Source organism: Acanthaster planci, linkage group LG02, assembly GCF_054643075.1.
Source record: "Acanthaster planci isolate LZ-2023a linkage group LG02, COTS_SCS, whole genome shotgun sequence".
NCBI classification, from domain to species: Eukaryota; Metazoa; Echinodermata; class Asteroidea; order Valvatida; family Acanthasteridae; genus Acanthaster; species Acanthaster planci.
Genome location: NC_141778.1, coordinates 6,116,730 through 6,134,908, shown reverse-complemented (window position 1 = coordinate 6,134,908; position 18,179 = coordinate 6,116,730). Strand labels below are relative to the sequence as shown.

At 39.7% G+C, this 18,179-nt stretch overlaps 1 protein-coding gene across 3 annotated transcripts; it reads left to right on the top strand.

Annotated features, from left to right (window-relative positions):
* The first annotated feature begins 1,963 nt into the window (after window positions 1-1,963).
* Window positions 1,964-15,121, top strand: LOC110985739 (monocarboxylate transporter 11-like). 3 transcript variants are annotated; one of them, XM_087133607.1, is made up of 6 exons: window positions 1,964-2,165; window positions 2,409-2,794; window positions 8,724-8,927; window positions 11,029-11,172; window positions 11,280-12,089; window positions 12,747-15,121. In XM_087133607.1, exons 3-6 carry the CDS (start codon window positions 8,786-8,788, stop codon window positions 12,869-12,871), a joined length of 1,221 nt encoding a protein of 406 aa, XP_086989733.1. In that variant the 5' UTR covers window positions 1,964-2,165; window positions 2,409-2,794; window positions 8,724-8,785; the 3' UTR covers window positions 12,872-15,121. The 3 variants fall into 3 exon arrangements, with proteins under 3 accessions (XP_086989733.1, XP_086989732.1, XP_022102670.2); XM_087133606.1 differs by lacking the exon at window positions 1,964-2,165 and having other exon boundaries at window positions 2,263-2,794; XM_022246978.2 differs by lacking the exons at window positions 1,964-2,165; window positions 2,409-2,794 and having other exon boundaries at window positions 8,561-8,927.
* The last annotated feature ends 3,058 nt before the right edge of the window (window positions 15,122-18,179 follow it).

Sequence of the window (18,179 nt, the reverse complement as noted above, 5' to 3'; positions counted from 1 at the left end):
ACTTGTGAGTGGTGTAAATTTTATGCCGGAAATGGGGATATGGAAAATTTTTAACTTTTAATTTTTTTTTGGGGGGGGTTGACTTCCTCGGCCAAGGAAATTTAAAAGGGGGTGGTGCTGACATCGTATGACACCGACCCTGAAGGGGCCAATATTCCTAATACATCTGTAATATGTTTTACATTCCTGCAGAATCTGAAATCAGAACGGCATATTTCTGTAATATTTATTGTTCTCCCTTTTGAATACCTCTTATGCTAGGAAATCCGAAAAAAGTCAAAATCCGTTTATTTCCCGTGCTTCGAAAAATAGGGAGAGATGATTCAATAGTCCCATCCCTTAGTCAAAAGGTGGAGGGGATTAATAGCCCCCGCGTCAGGATTTACGCCCAACTGCAAGTGAAAAATACGGGTCATTGATTCCGCTGACGTTTGACATAGATTTAACTGTATTGTTACAACGGCAACATCATTTTGAACCATTCCTTACACATAAACAAGCAGTTATGAATCAAGTACTTCAAGCACTTTAATACCGTCAGGTAGGAATTAAGGTTGAAAAATTATCGGAGTATGCGGAGCATAACTGTGTTTAAGTCACATGTAAATAACAAAAACAAAAGGGGCTGTCGTTGTCTCTGAGATCTCAAATTTCACACAAGCATCACTGGATCAGTTGAATTCGCAACTGGGAACATCGAGGATCCATTGAAATAACAGCTGATATACTCCTGCGAGCTCTTTATCACACGCTCCCAGTTTAGCAGAGGTCCTGTCTGGTCCAGTGCCTTTGTGTTGTCAGATTTAAAGGCTTACTTTTGGAGGCTGTGAGTACATTAGCATCGTGTGTACTTCCTTGGGAGGCCGCATGTAGTAAAAGGTGTGTCTTGATGAGTACTTGCACTGTCAAAGCAACTGTACAACTGATTAAGATCAGTCGTTCTCAAATGTACATTGTATGTAACGTCCGTATTTTTGTTGTCTTTTTTAGCATCGATTGACAAGACGCTTGATTTCTCTGCATTGTTGCCGTTTTTCTGCAAGACTGATAATAATGTGAACCATAGGCATTCTCTATGCATGATCGCACAAATATTTAGAAAATCATGGTTTTACTGGTTGGAATAAATATCTATGATTCTTTCTGGAACGACAAGGGTCTCACAAAACTTGACATAAGCGGTGATAACATTGGTCGACCCTGAACTAGCAATAAACACCATAGACAATCAGTACATGTACATTCTTAACACCTTCAAAGAGTTTCAATGTTGTTTTTACTTCAACTCCAGACTTTCCAGCTGAGTGGCTTTTTTGTTTATATGTATGGAGGTGTTCACTTCATGATCTACATTGGCAAGCCATGCCTTGATGTATGATTTGTAGGCATCGGGTTCATTCCTGTAGCATTTGTCAAGTGTTCGAACACTTCTAGTTGGAATGTCCATATACTGGAGGTATAGTGAGGCATCACAGGTTTCAAACCGCATTCATTAAAATCACCTATAATTAGTTTGACTTTAGAGTTTTCCAAGTTATGTACAACTTCAGCAAGTAGACAAGTCCCTTTATTCATAATGCTCTTGGATGAATACACACAATAGAGAGAAATATCTTTGGGAATTCTTTTGGGAGATAGTCATAGACCTCCAATTATAAGTTCGATTTCGGAAGAGCACTACGTATTGTTACCTGACACATTTACCGGGAAAACCGTCTTTCATAGACATATGGACACCTAGATCTGAGGATTTCCCTGACTCCAGGGTTCTGTCCATGTGTTTGCAAAGTAAACCACCAATATTTCTTTCAGATTGTGTGTTGCAGTCTTGAAACACGTTTTGCTAAAATATATAAAACTGCAGTCTGTGCACCCATTAATGAATACAATTGCAAGTGTAATAAGAGTTTGCAATTTCACACTCTTAATGTACAAATAAAATTTTCATTCCTATTTGGTTAAATGCATAAAAAATGTACCTTTTTAAAATATTTAAATTGTATCCATGCATTCCTGGACATCTGAGGGGGCTGTTGTTGTGATGTCCCAGGAAGTCATGGTCCAGTGCATGAGTTTTTCTTTTCAAGTTGTGAGCCCAGAATTTAGGCACTAAAATCAATTCTAAGAAAGGGTTGATTGTACTCAACAATATTGAAGCTCCAAAGGTGAGGAAGATTTATTCAAGCAAAGGTTGTAATAAGCTGGAGTTTTTAAACACAAACCAATGTAACATCGTTGGTTGCTTCCTGTGATGACATCAGAGTTTTGATCATGAATCTGGAAATGTCCACGAGCATAAAAACTGAACGACAGTAAAGTACCCTTTGATTTGTCCCTGCAGTACTGGTTAGTACCAGTGTCAGTACTGGTTAGTGGCTTCTGTGTACTTTTCTTTTGATTTCGTTTAGGACATGTGGGTGATCAATTTGTGTCCCACGCTGTATCAAAGAGGGTACTCCCTTGACGACGCAGCAGTGTTTGTCACCGTGGCGGGCTTCAGGATCGAACCTGATAGCAAAAGTTTTGCAAGGCTTCATCGTAGACGCAGGGATAATATCCTGCTAGGGACATATGCGTCTTCGTCAGTTCGTCTGGGTTCTTTGTAGCCTCATGGCTATCTTGGTGTTGGGCAATGATGCTGACGGCTTCGATGGTGGTAGTTTGCAATGGTGTCCTGCACTTTCTGCTAGACGTTCTTACCAAGCAAGTGATTGAGTTGGAGTTGTTGGCTAGAGCCCATGGATGGATGGATATCAAGTCCACTATATCTAGACTCCTTTTTGGCTTTATCCAGGTAAATCAAAGATTGTTTGGGCGAGTCACTATCGTATAAGTGGTTCATCGATACTCTATAGCTGAACAGCAACCCTTATGAATACCCTTCTTTGACATTTCAATCATGATCAAGTGGAAGAAATCAATGACATGAACTTTATTCCAGTTATCGTGAAACAGTAAAATATTTGGGTATCTGGCACTAGATGATGTTGCACCACTGTAAAAATATATTAACTTGAAAACACTGTTGCTCCAATTTAAGAATGAGTAACAGTTGTGTGCTATTAATTATTATACAACGTACAGGAAGATCACACTTTAATTGTATCGTATCGTTATTTCGTTATGATTATTATAAATTCGAATTATTTTTAAATACATCATTGCAAAAACGCTGGGCAGTTTTTTGCCCAACGTTGGGCACTAGGTGAGTCACCTAATTGTTGAGCATGCATTATTACCCAACTGTGTTGATTCTCTCCTGAAATATAGGCAAACTTGTCGTATTTTACCCAACGGTTGGAACAAATGTTATTTATACCTCCACATTTTACCCGGTGCTGTTATTGCACAAGAGTTGAACGATTCACCCGGCACCCATATCAAGCAATGATGGCGGTTGTAGGTGTATAGGTACACACCAAGTACATGCATGTCACAGAAAAAGGTTGTTAGTTACTATTTAATCGTTTTCATTTGTTGGTGCCAATGTAACTAAACTCCCATGTACCTATGATTGGAGTCATTGACATATTAATCTTACATACTTATAAGGTACTTTTTGACAGCTCCATCCTAATCCTCAAATGATGCATGGCTAATGGTTAGCCGCATCTGACATTTTGTGTCCCTTGGGCTGTGAAAAATATTATTGACTGCGATCGCAGTGAGATGGAACATGTAGACTGTAAGGGTCTGTAAAATGAGGGAAAAAATTCATTCTCATTCAAAACTCTGAAACGAATCCCATTTCCCCAACAAAGGTTATGTACGCAAGACTGATGAGATGAAAGTGGCCATCGGGCTGTTCATGTTTAACACCACATTATTCCTTCAATGGTATGCGTTACAAAAAAACGGGATTTCGGAATTTTTCAACCTCTTAGTTTTACGTATTAACTAAAAGTTCTGTTGCATCCAACGGAACCCTCAGTTTGGGTGATCTACTTTAATCTTAAAAACATGTAGAATTGCCAATGGACTGGTAGCTAATGAAATGTGAAATTCCAAATGGCAGACTCGGAGCAGCATTATTTCATACTGTTACCATTTCAGTCTGTCTTTGTCACTGTGCAGGAATGCACATTAAAATTTCTGTGCCCGTAATAAGCACGATGCCATATCGTTTACCAGCACCCAACACATGACTGTACATCAATCAATATTCCCTTTTCGCCAAACCTACTCAAGTTGCAGTGGTGACAGCTGTTTTCTTCGTACGTTATATAAGGAATCGGGTTTCTATCTGTTATTCGAATGCAATGTCGTTATTGCCTCCTTGATTATGTATAAATTGCTATATCTCTATGTACAGAGTAGACGGAGGTTAATAAAGTGTATGAATAAACGTACAGTTACCGGCGCAAATAGCTGAGTTGCTGAAAGCGCCATTAAAACAAACAACAACAACTCCTGCCGTCTTGTGTCCCGGCCTGACCGCTCGTTCTGCGACACTGACCACAAATTGCTGTGCAATCCGATACATGAAACGGGTAACAGAGTTGTGCGGTTCGAGATACACGTAGTAGCTCTATGCCGTTCTGGCACACATAGCTGTATTGACTTGAATGTATATTTTTTGCATATATCTCAAACAAATTACACATACAGAATACAGTACATTTGCTCCAATACTGATTGCCCATTTGTAATTAAAATGTAGAAATGAAACTCCTGGGAATTTCATCACGGATGCTGAAAAAAAATCCTTTAGATGCAGTTTACTGATTGGTAATTTCTTTATTTTTTTTTCAAAAGAAACACTCTCTTTCTCCGTAAAATGTGCATGTACACTAAGATATTTTTTTTGGATTCTCTTAATCAATGGCTTATTTTCTTTTTTGCAACATTTTTAGAGTAATGTTCTGCGTTAATGTTTCATTCTATTTCTCATCTCTTTTTAAGACATTTTCCCCTTAGTGCATTGTGATATAAATAATTTTACTCTGCTGATATTCATTCTTTTCATGACAATTCAAACAGAAAGAAACTTCAAATTAGAAAGTAAACATTGATCAATCATTATTTTCATAAAGATCTGTATCTGTACCTTTGCATAAATTAGTCCTCCTCCCCAAAAAATTAACGTTTATTGAATAACATTGCACAAATCTCATAAACGCTTGCCGATTCTTGAAATTGAACGCCAAAGCACATACCACGAGTTGTCTGCGCGAATTTGAATGCTTTTTGGCGTATTTTTCCAAATTGAATGCTGACCCATACTTTCTGAATAAAAAGATTGTGCAGTTGCATGCTCTTAGAATGAAAATTGAATTATCAGTTTTGCTCTTTGAATGGTGATCGAGATTGTCAGTCTATTTCGTGCTAATTTGAATGGAACTGTCGCTAATTCGTGTGCAAAGATGATGAATTCGGCTGGGAAAACCTAAATTACGGAATTTACACAAAAGGTATTTTATGAGATCTCTTGATCACTTCTTGAGTAGAAACATCACATTTAGTTTTTTGTGAACTTAAATGTCTTGCAGTGTTGTAGTCTAGTCACCAATATCGAGTCCAAGTCCCGAGTCTCAAGCCTCGAGTCCGAGCCCAAATCTGGAGCCACAAATCTTGAGTCCGAGTCACGAGTCACAAACTTCGAGTCCAAGTCTGAGTCACGAGTCACAAGCCATGAATCAAGTTGTTCAGACAATTATTGTAAGTGTAACAAACGATGGAGGAACATCCATGATTAAAGTTGCAGGTTTATTGTGTGCTATCTGTTTCGCTCAATATATTAATTACATACATTGCAAAAGCTATGGGTACTTTTTGCTTATCCACCATTTAAACTTTATATTTCATTATTTTCGTTTGTTTCATTGTTTAGAGAATGAAGTGCTGGGCTGGTTTTAAAGTACATTGAAAACAGGCTCAGGAGAATGCGTGAGCCGAGGATGAGGGTATTCAAAAACCTTTTATAGTCACGCCCAGCGCAGGCCACGCATCTTTTATAGTCACGCAAACCTGTCCATATTGCGAATAGGGTTCATCTTCGCGACTGGTTGTGGAGACTATGAGGCTAAATATGTACGTCCGTACTTGCGTGTAAATAGACTTGAAATCAAGTCGTTAGTCGGTCGTGTTTGTCGTCCATTCTCTGCGTTATTTTTACAATTAGTGCAGAGCGCGTTCACTGTTGCCCGCTATCTATGCAACATACCACACCGATTTGCTCGTGGGCTGTTCAGTTCCGGGTTTCGGCACACGTCGGCCCACGACCCTTGTGGCCGCCTAACGACTTGATCGGCCTGATTCTGGATAGACATTCATGTGTGCAAAAACTGAACTGCAACAATTATTTTTTTCAATAAGAGAATCGATGTTTTATGGAGAATCATCTTTTTAGGATAATGTATACACCCTCTTCAATGAACAAGACTGTGGTTGTTAATAAGCGTTCAACTGACCAATCAAACTGCCCCTGAAATGAATATTCATATTATTGGGATTCTTAGCCAATCGGAGTGCTTCGTCCAATTTTGGTAGCAAAAGGGCTTGCAAATTGTTCAAGTCGGTAATCTGCTCCGAGCGGAACAAAATAGGGCGTTTGGGGGGATACTCACCGTATAGACGCGCCATGAGGCGCGCAAGTATAATGCGCGTTTGACGTCGAGCACGCTGAGTACGCGTAACTAAATTATTCCGGCATGTATGGTCTTTGCCTACACACAGAACACGTGCAAGAACCCACTTGGGACGACCCATGACTAGAGTCACAAGTCACCAAGCTCAAGTCCGAGTTATCGTGGTCGAGTATGAGTCATTATCTAATGTGACTCAACTCGAGTCCGAGTCCTGTACTCAAGTTATACATCACTGCTGTCCCGTGGTGGTCAATGCGTTGCAGTCTTAGTCAAATTCGTACAAAAACTTTGAAAACTTATGCTTTGGAGTTACAAAATCTAATTACAAACATTGCATGGTAAATGGAAAAGTGAATCAAAATCCCAAAATAAAACAATTCGCTACGGCAAAAGTAAATCTAATGTTAGACTTTTTTTCTATTTCCTGGTCACTGCGATAAGTTGTAGTTTATTGCAGAGAAAACAACACAAACATTGCTATGATATTACTGGCCCAACTTGTCCAGAAAAGCTCCATTCAGTAATCAGGCATTTTTGGAATGTTTACCATTGTTCGTCTAACCAGACTGCGTTGATCATCAAGCACTTTGATGTGCCAGTTATAACGTTTTCTGTGTCCTTCCTCCATGGTCCGATTTTGGGGGTCTTTGGTTTCCTTGTTGAGCAGATAAGTCTATGCATTTCTTTCTCCCCCAAACTTCAGTTAGTTTCTATTTGTTCTTGTTCAAGCACATTACTATCAGCTCCAGCCCCTAGCGCTATTTGTCAAACTTGTCTTTATGCTGTTAATATTGTTAATTTTGATACGGTCATGTAATTTATGTAGGGCCACGCCCTAATGCATAATCAGCCATATTCGCCTTTTCTTTATTTGCAATTCTTACTGTAAGTGTTGAGTAATTAAATTCTTATCATCTGGAGGGGCCCCATTGGAACACCTGTACAACTGTGTGCAGTTTTTGTTCATGATCACTTTATTTCTTGGCCTTCGGTAAATTATTTTTTATTGTTGCTGCCTACTTGGGGGTCACCCCACTTCCAGGTTTCCTTACTGCTCCGTCCGTTACAATACGCACCGCTAATTAGTCCACGCATACATTAACCCTTCGAAGAGTGTATATTAGACTGGCACCCATGCCTACACCTGTTTCAGCGCATTACTAAGCCCCGCCCAATTATATTTCATGATTTGGGCTGTGAGCGGGACATTAATGGTTTTGGTGGGGTTTTTTGCGTCTTTGTTTGTATGTTTGTTTGTTTGATACTGACGTATTTTATTCCAAGTGCTGTGCTGCTGCTTGGCTTGAAAAAATTAAATATCAATTGCTTAAAATTAAATATTATCAGGTCTGTATTTTGGAACATTATTGTGTATCAAATATGTCAGAAATCCAACAAATTTATACGTAGGTATTTACAGAATAGAAACAACGCCAAAATGCTGCATGTTTCGTTTTTTCCATAAGTAAATGCTTTTCGATCAAGCAAGACATGCTCATTGAAATCATTCGCACAACGAAATAATTCAGTACGCATGACAAGTATCTAACAGGGACTGTGGAATGAAAGCAGTGTACAAGGTGTCTCGTAGATGGTGCAAGTTGATGTCATACAGATACATGCTGTGTCTGGATGGGTTCATTGTCCTAAACAAACTCCAACGGTTGACCCCCCAAAAATCAATCCGTAATGGCCAATCTTACTACCACCACGGTTAATACAAGAGGTTCAAACAGCAAAGACCGTGAAAAAGTTTCAATATTACACACAAGGAATATGAAATAGTATTACTAAACAGCTTAAGCGTTTTAGACAGAACTTCAAAAATCATATTAAGGAACTTTTTTTCGTGGGAGTGAATTTCAAAAGTCACTTCCCACCTGCCCAACTTTTCTATTTCAATAAGTGTCTCTTCAGGGGCTCCGTAATTAGAGGCTACCAAGCTAAACGCGCCTGACGTGGCCAGAAACAATTTAGTCAATGGTGCAGCCAGACTGAGGTATCATTGTTTTTGGGTATCGCACATTCGATTTTCCCGTATACAGTTTATCCCCTTTGGTAAATATTTCGAACCAAACATGAAACACCGTACAGCCACTAGTTGGGTTGAATCTGGTGATTTTTTTTCCGGAAAAGCTATATCGAAGACGCCGTTCGACACCAAGGAGGGCCGAGCAGGATGGAGCGCCGTGTTGACAATGTGGGTGAGGGGTGTCGTGCAAGCAGCTATACTCAAGGGGCTTGGAATGATGCTGCCAACGCTAAGGGATCAATTCAAAACAACTGCTTCGGTCGTTGGCTGGATGACCTCAATGATAGTCGCTGTCGGAGGTGTAGTTGGTAAGGTGGTTTTGTTTGTTCAATCCTTTGTTGGTTGGTTTCAAATTGTTTGTTTCTTTGTTGGGTTGTTGGTGTATTTGTTGGTCTGTTTGTATACTCCTTGTGTTTTTGTTCCTGCGCTACAAAAGTATGGTACCGTTATTTGCAACTCTGCAGTTATTATTCCTTGCTGTGGCAGGATCGTTTACACCTGTGACCATTATGTTAAATTGACCATTTTTGAAATAACACGTACAAATTTTCACAGGAGACCTAAAGAAAACGAAGGCTTATCGTGGGGAAAATAATCAAACATTTTTGGTGAATGCTGACGGTCATAAGATTTTTCAACGTTTTTATCTCTGTGAGTTTTCTCTCATGTATTAGCAGAGTCTGAAAGTGTTCAAGTAATGAAAAAATTCAATATTGACGTTTAATTACCGAAAGCAAGAACTGGATGAGATTCCTCGATACTTTGTAAAATAAAACAGCCGAAGTTCGTCAGTGAAGATGCCTTGAATAGCTGGTACAGCACAACGTAGTGCGTGATGTAGAACAAACAGTGTCAATTATTACCAAAAATAGTCTTTTCCCCGTTTTCAGACAAAATGAATTCGTGCATATTTTCTAATTATGCTGTTGATACACGCATTGTGACAGCCCAAACACAGCTCCAAATGTGGACACGTTTGTGTTGAATAACTAAAGAGGTGTTTCAGAATATTAGGGACAGTAGGAGTGGAGATTTGAAAAAGGTTAAACCAAACTAGTGCCAATTCCCAGTATCTTGAATGTTTTTTTATTTGTGATGCAACACTTGGTCATCCGATCAACTGCAAAATACTAACGTGTAATTTATTGACGCCAACGTCTTAATGGTTTTGGACTTGCTGTGGAGTCTGTAAGAGATACTAAGAGTTTGAATGTTTGCAGCAACGTATACAACTATTGGTGTCGGGGGAATCCGAACGCGAATGCGTCGAAATTTCTGAGCCTTGAATTCTGAACCTTGAATTTTCTCCGATGCAACAAAGAAATCAAACATGATCACGCTGACCTGAGGAACAAACATAATTATAATTTACTGAGAACGTTTAATACACTTAGCCTGTCGAAAATAAGGTTAACAAAGAACGGTGTTGTTTGGAACTATTTTATAATGAAAGAGATAAGGAATCAAGAACAAGAAGCTCTTACGGGCAATAAACTACAAAAACTGGGGTGTTAAATTTAACACTCACGGTGTTATCAGAAGACTACACCAACGCTTTTCACTGGTGTTAACATTTTTGTGTTATTTGGTGTTAGTTGTAACACCTTCTAGTGCACTGTAACACTTATAGGTGTGCAAAATAACATCATTAATGTCAAAGTAACACCCTGTGGTGTGGTCGTCTGATAACACCCAAAATTGATTTTAACACCCGAGCTTTTACAGTGTAGCTTGGCAGGCACTATACAATGAAGAACGCTGCAGTCCACAAATGGCGAGAAAAAGTTCACTCCTTGACCGAGCAAAACGGGGTGAAGATCACGTCCAATAGAAACGACAGGGCTTGAAACGAAACGGCCAGGGCGTGATTACCGTGACAAATACAGGATAATGATGATAAAATGATGATTCCCCATTCTGGAACTGGATTCACTTCACAAGCTGTCGCTTCCGGAGTAATATTTTGCTCTGCACTTCACTTGATCTGGACAAACGCTTTGTACAAATTTCGCTCCACAGACTACTCGCTACCACGGGTTGAAATGGTGCAGAACTCAATGAGTCCACGACTAATTTCACTGCCCGCGTAAACTACTCTTGCCTCCCTAAATACCCCCTCTCCCCCCCCCCTCCCCTTCCTTTCCCCTTCCCCCCCCCCCTTCTCCCTCCCCCTCTCTCTCTTTGTCTGCCAGAGCCAGTATTTTATAGCCTTCAGCTCTTCTCAAACTTTCTCAGTTTCTTACTAAATCTAAACTCATTTAAAATGAAAGTCAACAGTTCCTGTTATATAAAAGGTTCTACCAAATTTTATTCGGGCAAAAGATATCAAGGCTTTTAACGTACAGAAGCTATCTTTTGAGTGATTCTGGGAAAGCAATTTAGCATTGCAGTTGAAATCTCTCTTGCCAGCTGTCACTGCAGCCCCTCTTGGTAGACGTTTTGGAGCCGGAAACGTCATCATGGTCTGCGGCATAATGATTGGCGTTTCTTTCATCGTTGGATCCTACGCAACCACTCCGATTCAACTGTTGCTGGCTTTAACTGTTTTGGCAGGTAAGAAACCTTTACCTTGTTAGTTTGACTGAATGTATCAAAGGCCGACCAGAGAACTCTTAGCAACAAATTGTTCACTCTCTAATTATTTTGTATCACTGAAATAGGTTCGGCATTGCGAGTGCCTTTGGTACTTTCAAAAGAGGCGCTAGGCAGAGGCTATCACAGGAAACATGCATTGGTAACGGGCATCGGAAGGACTGGCGCTTCTGTTGGTCTGGCCGTAGTCGCACCTCTTATTCAGCTATGTCTCAGCACGTATGGATGGAGAGGAACCATGCTAATGATAAGTGGAATATCACTGCATCTTGTCCCCTGTGGTGCTCTCATGAGGACGCTTGGGAAAGCTCCGAGCACACGTTACCAAGAGCTACCTCAGGACGAACTCTCCCTACCGAATTCAGTTCCTCGCACTGACTGCACGTCATGTTGGACAAGTGTCTTTAACAATTTTGATTTGTCATTGCTTTGCAATATTCGGTACTGGTTGTTGGCTTTTGTTGTCTTTTCTTTTACTTTTACTTATGAGATGTGGGTGATCTATTTTGTGTCCCACGCTGTATCAAAGGGATACTCCCTTGACGACGCAGCAGTGTTTGTCACTGTGGCGGGCTTTGGGAACCTGATAGCAAAAGTCTTGCAGGGCTTCATCGTAGACGCAGGGATAATATCCTGCTGGGGACTGATGGCCATATGCATCCTCGTCAGTTCGTCTGGGTTCCTTGCCACCCCCTTGCTGTCTTGGTATTGGGCAATGATGCTCACGTCGTCGATGGTGGTCGTTTGCAGCGGTGTTCTGTATTGTCTGCAAGATGTTCTTATTAAGCAAATAATTGGGTTGGAGTTGTTGGCTAGTGCACACGGCTGGATGGATATCAAAGCCGCTATATTAAGACTCCTCTTCGGCTGTATCCCAGGTAAAACCAATTTTATTTTGATTTAAACCAATAGACAACCATCCTTGTGAGCTGTTGAAACAGTCAGGATGGATTGGTAGAAATCTTTCATGAACTTTAATGCATTCATTCAGTCATTTCTTTAATATTTTACACATAACAGAAGGTATGTAATAAAGATATTACAGGAAGGATTAATGAGGATGGGGTCCCTTAAAAGCAGTGCTTGTCGAGCAGGGATCCAGATTAGGAATAATACACACGTCCCAACGTCATGTGTACACTTTTTGCCAGATGTTAACAATTAGTTCAGCTCAGTGTTTAACAGACAGAAGCGTGCTTTTTCGAAAATGCACGAGGCCTCATCATACATTGAGCACTCATTCGAGGTGGTGTTTTGTGATCAAAGGTTACAAAAACATCATAAGCCCTACATAATGCAAAAAAATCATGACCTTCGCGTTATGAGTTTTTCCATTTGTATGATGGATGGAGAAAAATGAATTGATTTTTACTTGACACTTCAGTCTATCTCTTTGCTTCTTGGAGTAAAAACCTCTGTCATAATTGATATTTCTTCAAACTGGATTCATTATTACAAAAAAAAAGAATTAAAGCTGCTCAGTTGAAATACAAATTTAAAGCATTCTCGTTATGTTCTCTACTTTTCATTTCCAGGTTTGATTTATGACACCACTGGAAGTTATGACGCTGCATTTATTTTCCTCGGCAGTGTGCAGTTGGCTCCCCTTCTTTCTCTTGCCGCCCTCAAATATTTAGAACGCCATAATCGAAAGTTTTGACTTTTAATTTGTATTGTCAACAATTTCCGTGTATAATACCACCACATGGAGTTGGGTCGGTAAAAGAGGTTTCCAAAATGGTGGAGCTACTGGGTATTTCGGGATCTTCAAGTTCACGTGCTGCCCCGTAAAGGAACAGGACCGAAGACTTTAGTTTAAGCAGTCCTTATATTAATATTTATGTAAAAACGGACAAAGCCTAAACTCAGTTGTTTATATATGGCAGTCTTAAGAGCATGTATTACTTCTCCTTGGTGACTGTTGTGTTTCATTAAAATACTAAGTGGTGTACAAAATGAGGGTACATTCGCATGTTGTTTGTAGCACGCCACTGTTACTGTGGAACGTCCTTCGGCCAGTGTACAATTTTATTATTTATGTACATGTCGCAGGTTTTTCGCCCAAAATAAGCACTGTTGACTGTTGTATATATAAGCAGATTCACAGTATGTCATAGGCAATGCTCGTCAGTCTGACCTTTTCTGCTGTTTTCATGTTGGTAACAAAATGTCTCCGTAACAAAACCCTACGTACTCATGACTGAGTCATGCACATAATCATGCGTACATATATATATATACACACGTACTTACAAAGTGCAATAATCGTAAAATGGTGGTCATGGCGTATGGGTTTCTTGCGTCTGAAATTTTGTGTGTGGGCCGCGTTTGATTTTAAACATTAACCCCAACAGCGGGGTGTGCAAAAACTTGCATTTGACCTGTTTGGAAAAGTTTCAACATAAAACGAAATGTGTTTGTGGAAAACACAGCTACTGGTTTCATTTATCTGAAAACCAGTAAAAATCTTCTTGACAAACTAGTTCCAAGATTAATGACGCATGGACAATATACACAGTACAAACATTTTATGTCACGTGACTTGTCACTTGGCCTGTTGCATGATCAGGACATCATGATTTCATCTGTAGCACTTCCCTTTCTAGCAATCTGTCAAGTTTCAACCAAATCGGATTGGTATTTAGGGCCTATGGAGAGTAAAATTAACGTTATTTTAATCTCAGAATAGAGATGTCTCTATTATTAATAGATTATCTGAGAGAGAGATCGAACGTGTACTTCAGGAGACATAGTGCGTCAAACAGACCACCTTTAATGTCACATGACTTGTCACCTGAGGACGTTATCATCACGTCAGGTCAATGAGGGTCTGAAGCATTTCCCTTTACAGCTATAAAGAAAGTTTCAACCCCATTGGGAATGGACTTTAGAACATATATTTCATTGAAGAGTGCCTCTTTAACGTCACGTGGCTTATGACATAATGACGTTGTCGTCCATGGTATCAATTTTATTCTGGAGTAATTCCATTTCTAGCCATCTGCCAAGTTTCAACCGAATCGGACTCGTACTTCACGAGATAAAGTGCTCTAAAGAGTGCACCTTTTATGTCAAGTGACTTGTCACCTGATGACGTCGTCAGCACATCAGGTCAATCAAGTTGGGTCTAACCTTTCCCTTCCCAACTATATACAATAGTCGGCCGGCCAAATATGAAAAAGTCGGTAACAGCAAGTAACCATGTTCAATCAATTATTTATACGATAACAAACAAGACGCGGGCGGATGTCATCCTAGAAGTCTTTAAAGGTCAACTGAGGTCAAAATTGGCATTTTTGTTTTATGACTTAAATTTCAACTACAGCTATACAGTATATCTATCTATAAAATCAGTATCAACATCATTTGATGGCTCTCATTTATGCAAACGTCAAATAAAATTTTATTTTGTACACAAATGTAATACAAAAGAAAAAGAAAACATAATGTCGAATTCTTGAAATTTTGTTTTGCAAGGAATAAATACAACTCTTTCCAAACGAACCACCCTTTTCAAAATTGCACAAATGAACTGGCTCACATAGGCATTTCGGACCTAAACAATTACTTTTGTTTCCTACAACCATCTGTTAATCCTTTGTGACAAATTTAGGCTGCTCTTGTGACAGATTAAGTCAATGAATGTCCAACATGACGGTTATTAAGTAATAGCATACATGTGCAGTCACACAATGCACACATACATGTGAGTATCCTTGACAATAAGTTGTAGCTCCATGGATGGGCAGGTGATAGTCTGATTTTATTGGCTCAGATTTTGAAATAAGAAAATAACGCCGGAAGTCCATGCCGTGTTCATGATTGGCAGGTTTGTTGTGAAGTTATGTCAGAGACGCTTTAAGTAGGTTCAAGGTGATCAAGCCTCTGAGTGAGCAAACAGGACTTGTAAAATGCAAAACGCAGAATATGATGAATAAGAATATTAGGGATAAAGATATCTTTATTATGATTGATAGAGATATCTCTATTAAGAATAGAAATATCTCTATTAGGAATAGAGATCTCTATTAAGAATAAACATATCTGTATACGCAGTTTAAATGTTAATCTTGCACGCCATACAAGAAGTTACTGCGGCGATTGTTCAATGTTGTTACTGCAAGAGTGGCAACTGTCCTCAAGCATGAACTCTCTTTAACCCGGCTGTCCCTGGCGAAGCCTGGAGGTTAAATGAATTCTTCCCCCAAAACAGAGCTGTTTAGCATCTTGTCCTTTGGACTTTAGATACTCTCAGATATTCCACACACTGATCTGAATTGTGGTAGATGTCCATGCACTCACAGGGGCGTACCCAGTTTTTGCCGGGGGGGGGCGACAGCAAATTCAACAGTGAATGCGTCTTTGGGTTCATTCAACATGATGTTGGGGGAGCATACAGGAAAGCCAATGTCCCCTTGGACAAAAAGACGTCTACAAACCCTATGGAGAAAGGTCTGAAAAGGATAATAGAAAAATAAGGAAAGCAACAGCTGCTTCGGCAGTGTTGCCAAGACAGCATAATAGACTTGCGACAGGAGTACGCCAACCGAACCTTCCGTTTGGTATTTTTACTTTTATGTCAATATCTGTCAGTTGTGGAGAACTTGCAGCAAGTGAAATGTGAAATGCTATATGGCAGATGTAGAACACCATAGTAATTCCCTTCAGAAGCAAAAATATTACTGTCATTCACCGTGCAGAGATACACTTAAATATGTAGGTGCCCTAATTTATGCACATATCCTTTGCCAGTGCCCCAGGCCTAGATTACTAAGCAACGTTCCTTTTTTCGCCTAGTCTACTCAAGCTGCAGTTTGTGATGACAGCTGTTTTCCTGGGAATCGAGTTTTTGGTGTCGTAATGCTTCATTGATTTTGTTATAGACATATGGCAAAATACTTCGGTATAACAACTCAAAATTACAAAATGAACATCAATTTGATAGCTCTTTGTAAGACTTATGACTTATATTAGGGGTCCGCCAGATAATTCGAAGGTGCATTAGTCTGAAGGTTTTGTAGTCCGAGTGCGCTAACTCCCGATAACTGGTTCATTAGTTCAAAAAGGAAATAGGGTTCGTTAATCCAAATATCTGATCATTGTCTAAAGTTACAATGGGGGCTCATCAGTTGGAAAGTTCCCCATAGATAACAAGGTTTAGCAGTCGGAAGGTCATTTCATTATTCCGAATCGATTGAGAGGTTGGACATTCAGAATCGAAGATAAGGTCCGATAGTCCCTGTGATGATAAAGTCATCAAGTCAGACTATCGAGCCCCAATGTCAGTTTAGTCTCTGGAACCTTATTTTCATTCAGACGATCGAACCTTTAGGCTATTTAACCTCAGTATGATTTTGAAAAGAAACAGACCCTTCGGACAGACCTTAAAGACTGTCCAACATTCAGACTGTCGGGATGTCGCTTTTTATTCGATTGAACTGATTATTCTGTATTTGATGGTAGACCAATTAATCAGCTTGTTACAAACATTCTAGCGTGGCTTGAAACTGTTTTATTTTGAGCATTGAAATACGTAATCCCAAACTTGGAATCAGTCTAAACAGAAGATAATGTAGCATTTACAAACGTATTCTTTAAAACACATTTTACCTGTAATCTACATGCACTTCTCTGTTGTGCAACTCATAATAAGCCAACATCGATTGTAAAATGACCGAAGGCATCAGGTCAAAAAAGGGCCAAGTCCTGGGATGCAAAACAACTATAACTTTCTTTTCAAAAAGTTACTGGCAGATGCATAATTCAAAAGAAAAATAATGGACAGCGTCACAGTATTGCTCTAGGTGCGTAATACGTGTAGCCTTCTAGTACACTGTAGGCCTACAAGTCCACGTGCATTGTTGGATGGAAATGAAATTGAAGTATCATATTAGTGATAAGTCCTGTACTAAATTCTGATATAGAGTCCTTTTTGTCTTTTAGTGTTTGTCCCCAACGGCTGCTGAGAGTAATTTGAACATTCGTTGTATCCCCTTGAAGCGGGAAGAAGCTTTTAACTCGTTTAGTGCTAGTTAGGCAAATCTAAGAGTCTCACTATTACAGCCATTTGTAGAAAATCATTTATTTCAAACTTTACAATAAAATTATTTTTCTTGCGGTAGCTGAGCGAGGCTTGCAGCTTAACAAAAAAAGCACTGGATATCTTACCGTGGTAAATCTAAGTCTCGTTTTGGGCCAACATAGGTGAGGTGAAAATCACATCATATTTCCAATTTTGGCCTTTTTTTGCCTGAGTCCTCTAGAGCCACAAACCACGAAAATGAAATATTCTGTAATTGAATGTTCGAGTCAATTTAAAGAAAGAAGAAAATTCTTAATTTCGGGGGGCAAAAATGACTGCAGGTAAAGATCGGCCTGGCTGGAGGCATAACATGTGATCTTGAGATATCTGCGCTATCCAATAGACCACTGACCCCACTTGACATTAATGGGAATTCGATATTAAAAACCTGCACAGGCTTGATCGACTATTTGTTAAAGACGGCGCTTTCTGATTGAAGCTGGTAACATAAATTAGTCAAAGTTGTGTAACAAAAAAAACAAACCATCGTTTTAAATTCGAACACAAACATGTACGTGTTGAATTTTAAGGCAGTTGTTAGCCATATTGTAATCTAAAAGCGTGCTTGCTCCGAGTTGACAGTGCTAACGGCTGCTTTTAATACACAGCGCCCCCGGTTGGCTGACAGGAGCGCAGCCAGTTCCCTCGTCGCCCAGCGCCCGAAGCGGGCGCTGGGAAAAGCTGATGCTTTTGCACTGTGATTGGCTGCTTTGTGCATGACCTTCGACCGCGAGGTTAACACTTCCTGTTAGCGAAGCGGTTTTTTAGTTTTCGGTTAGCCAATGACAATGCTTTAGCTCAGGTCAAAGTGTGCGGTGTTCGACTTACATGATAAAAATATGGCTTTGGTGCAATCACAGTAATTTTTATCATCTCAGCAAGTATC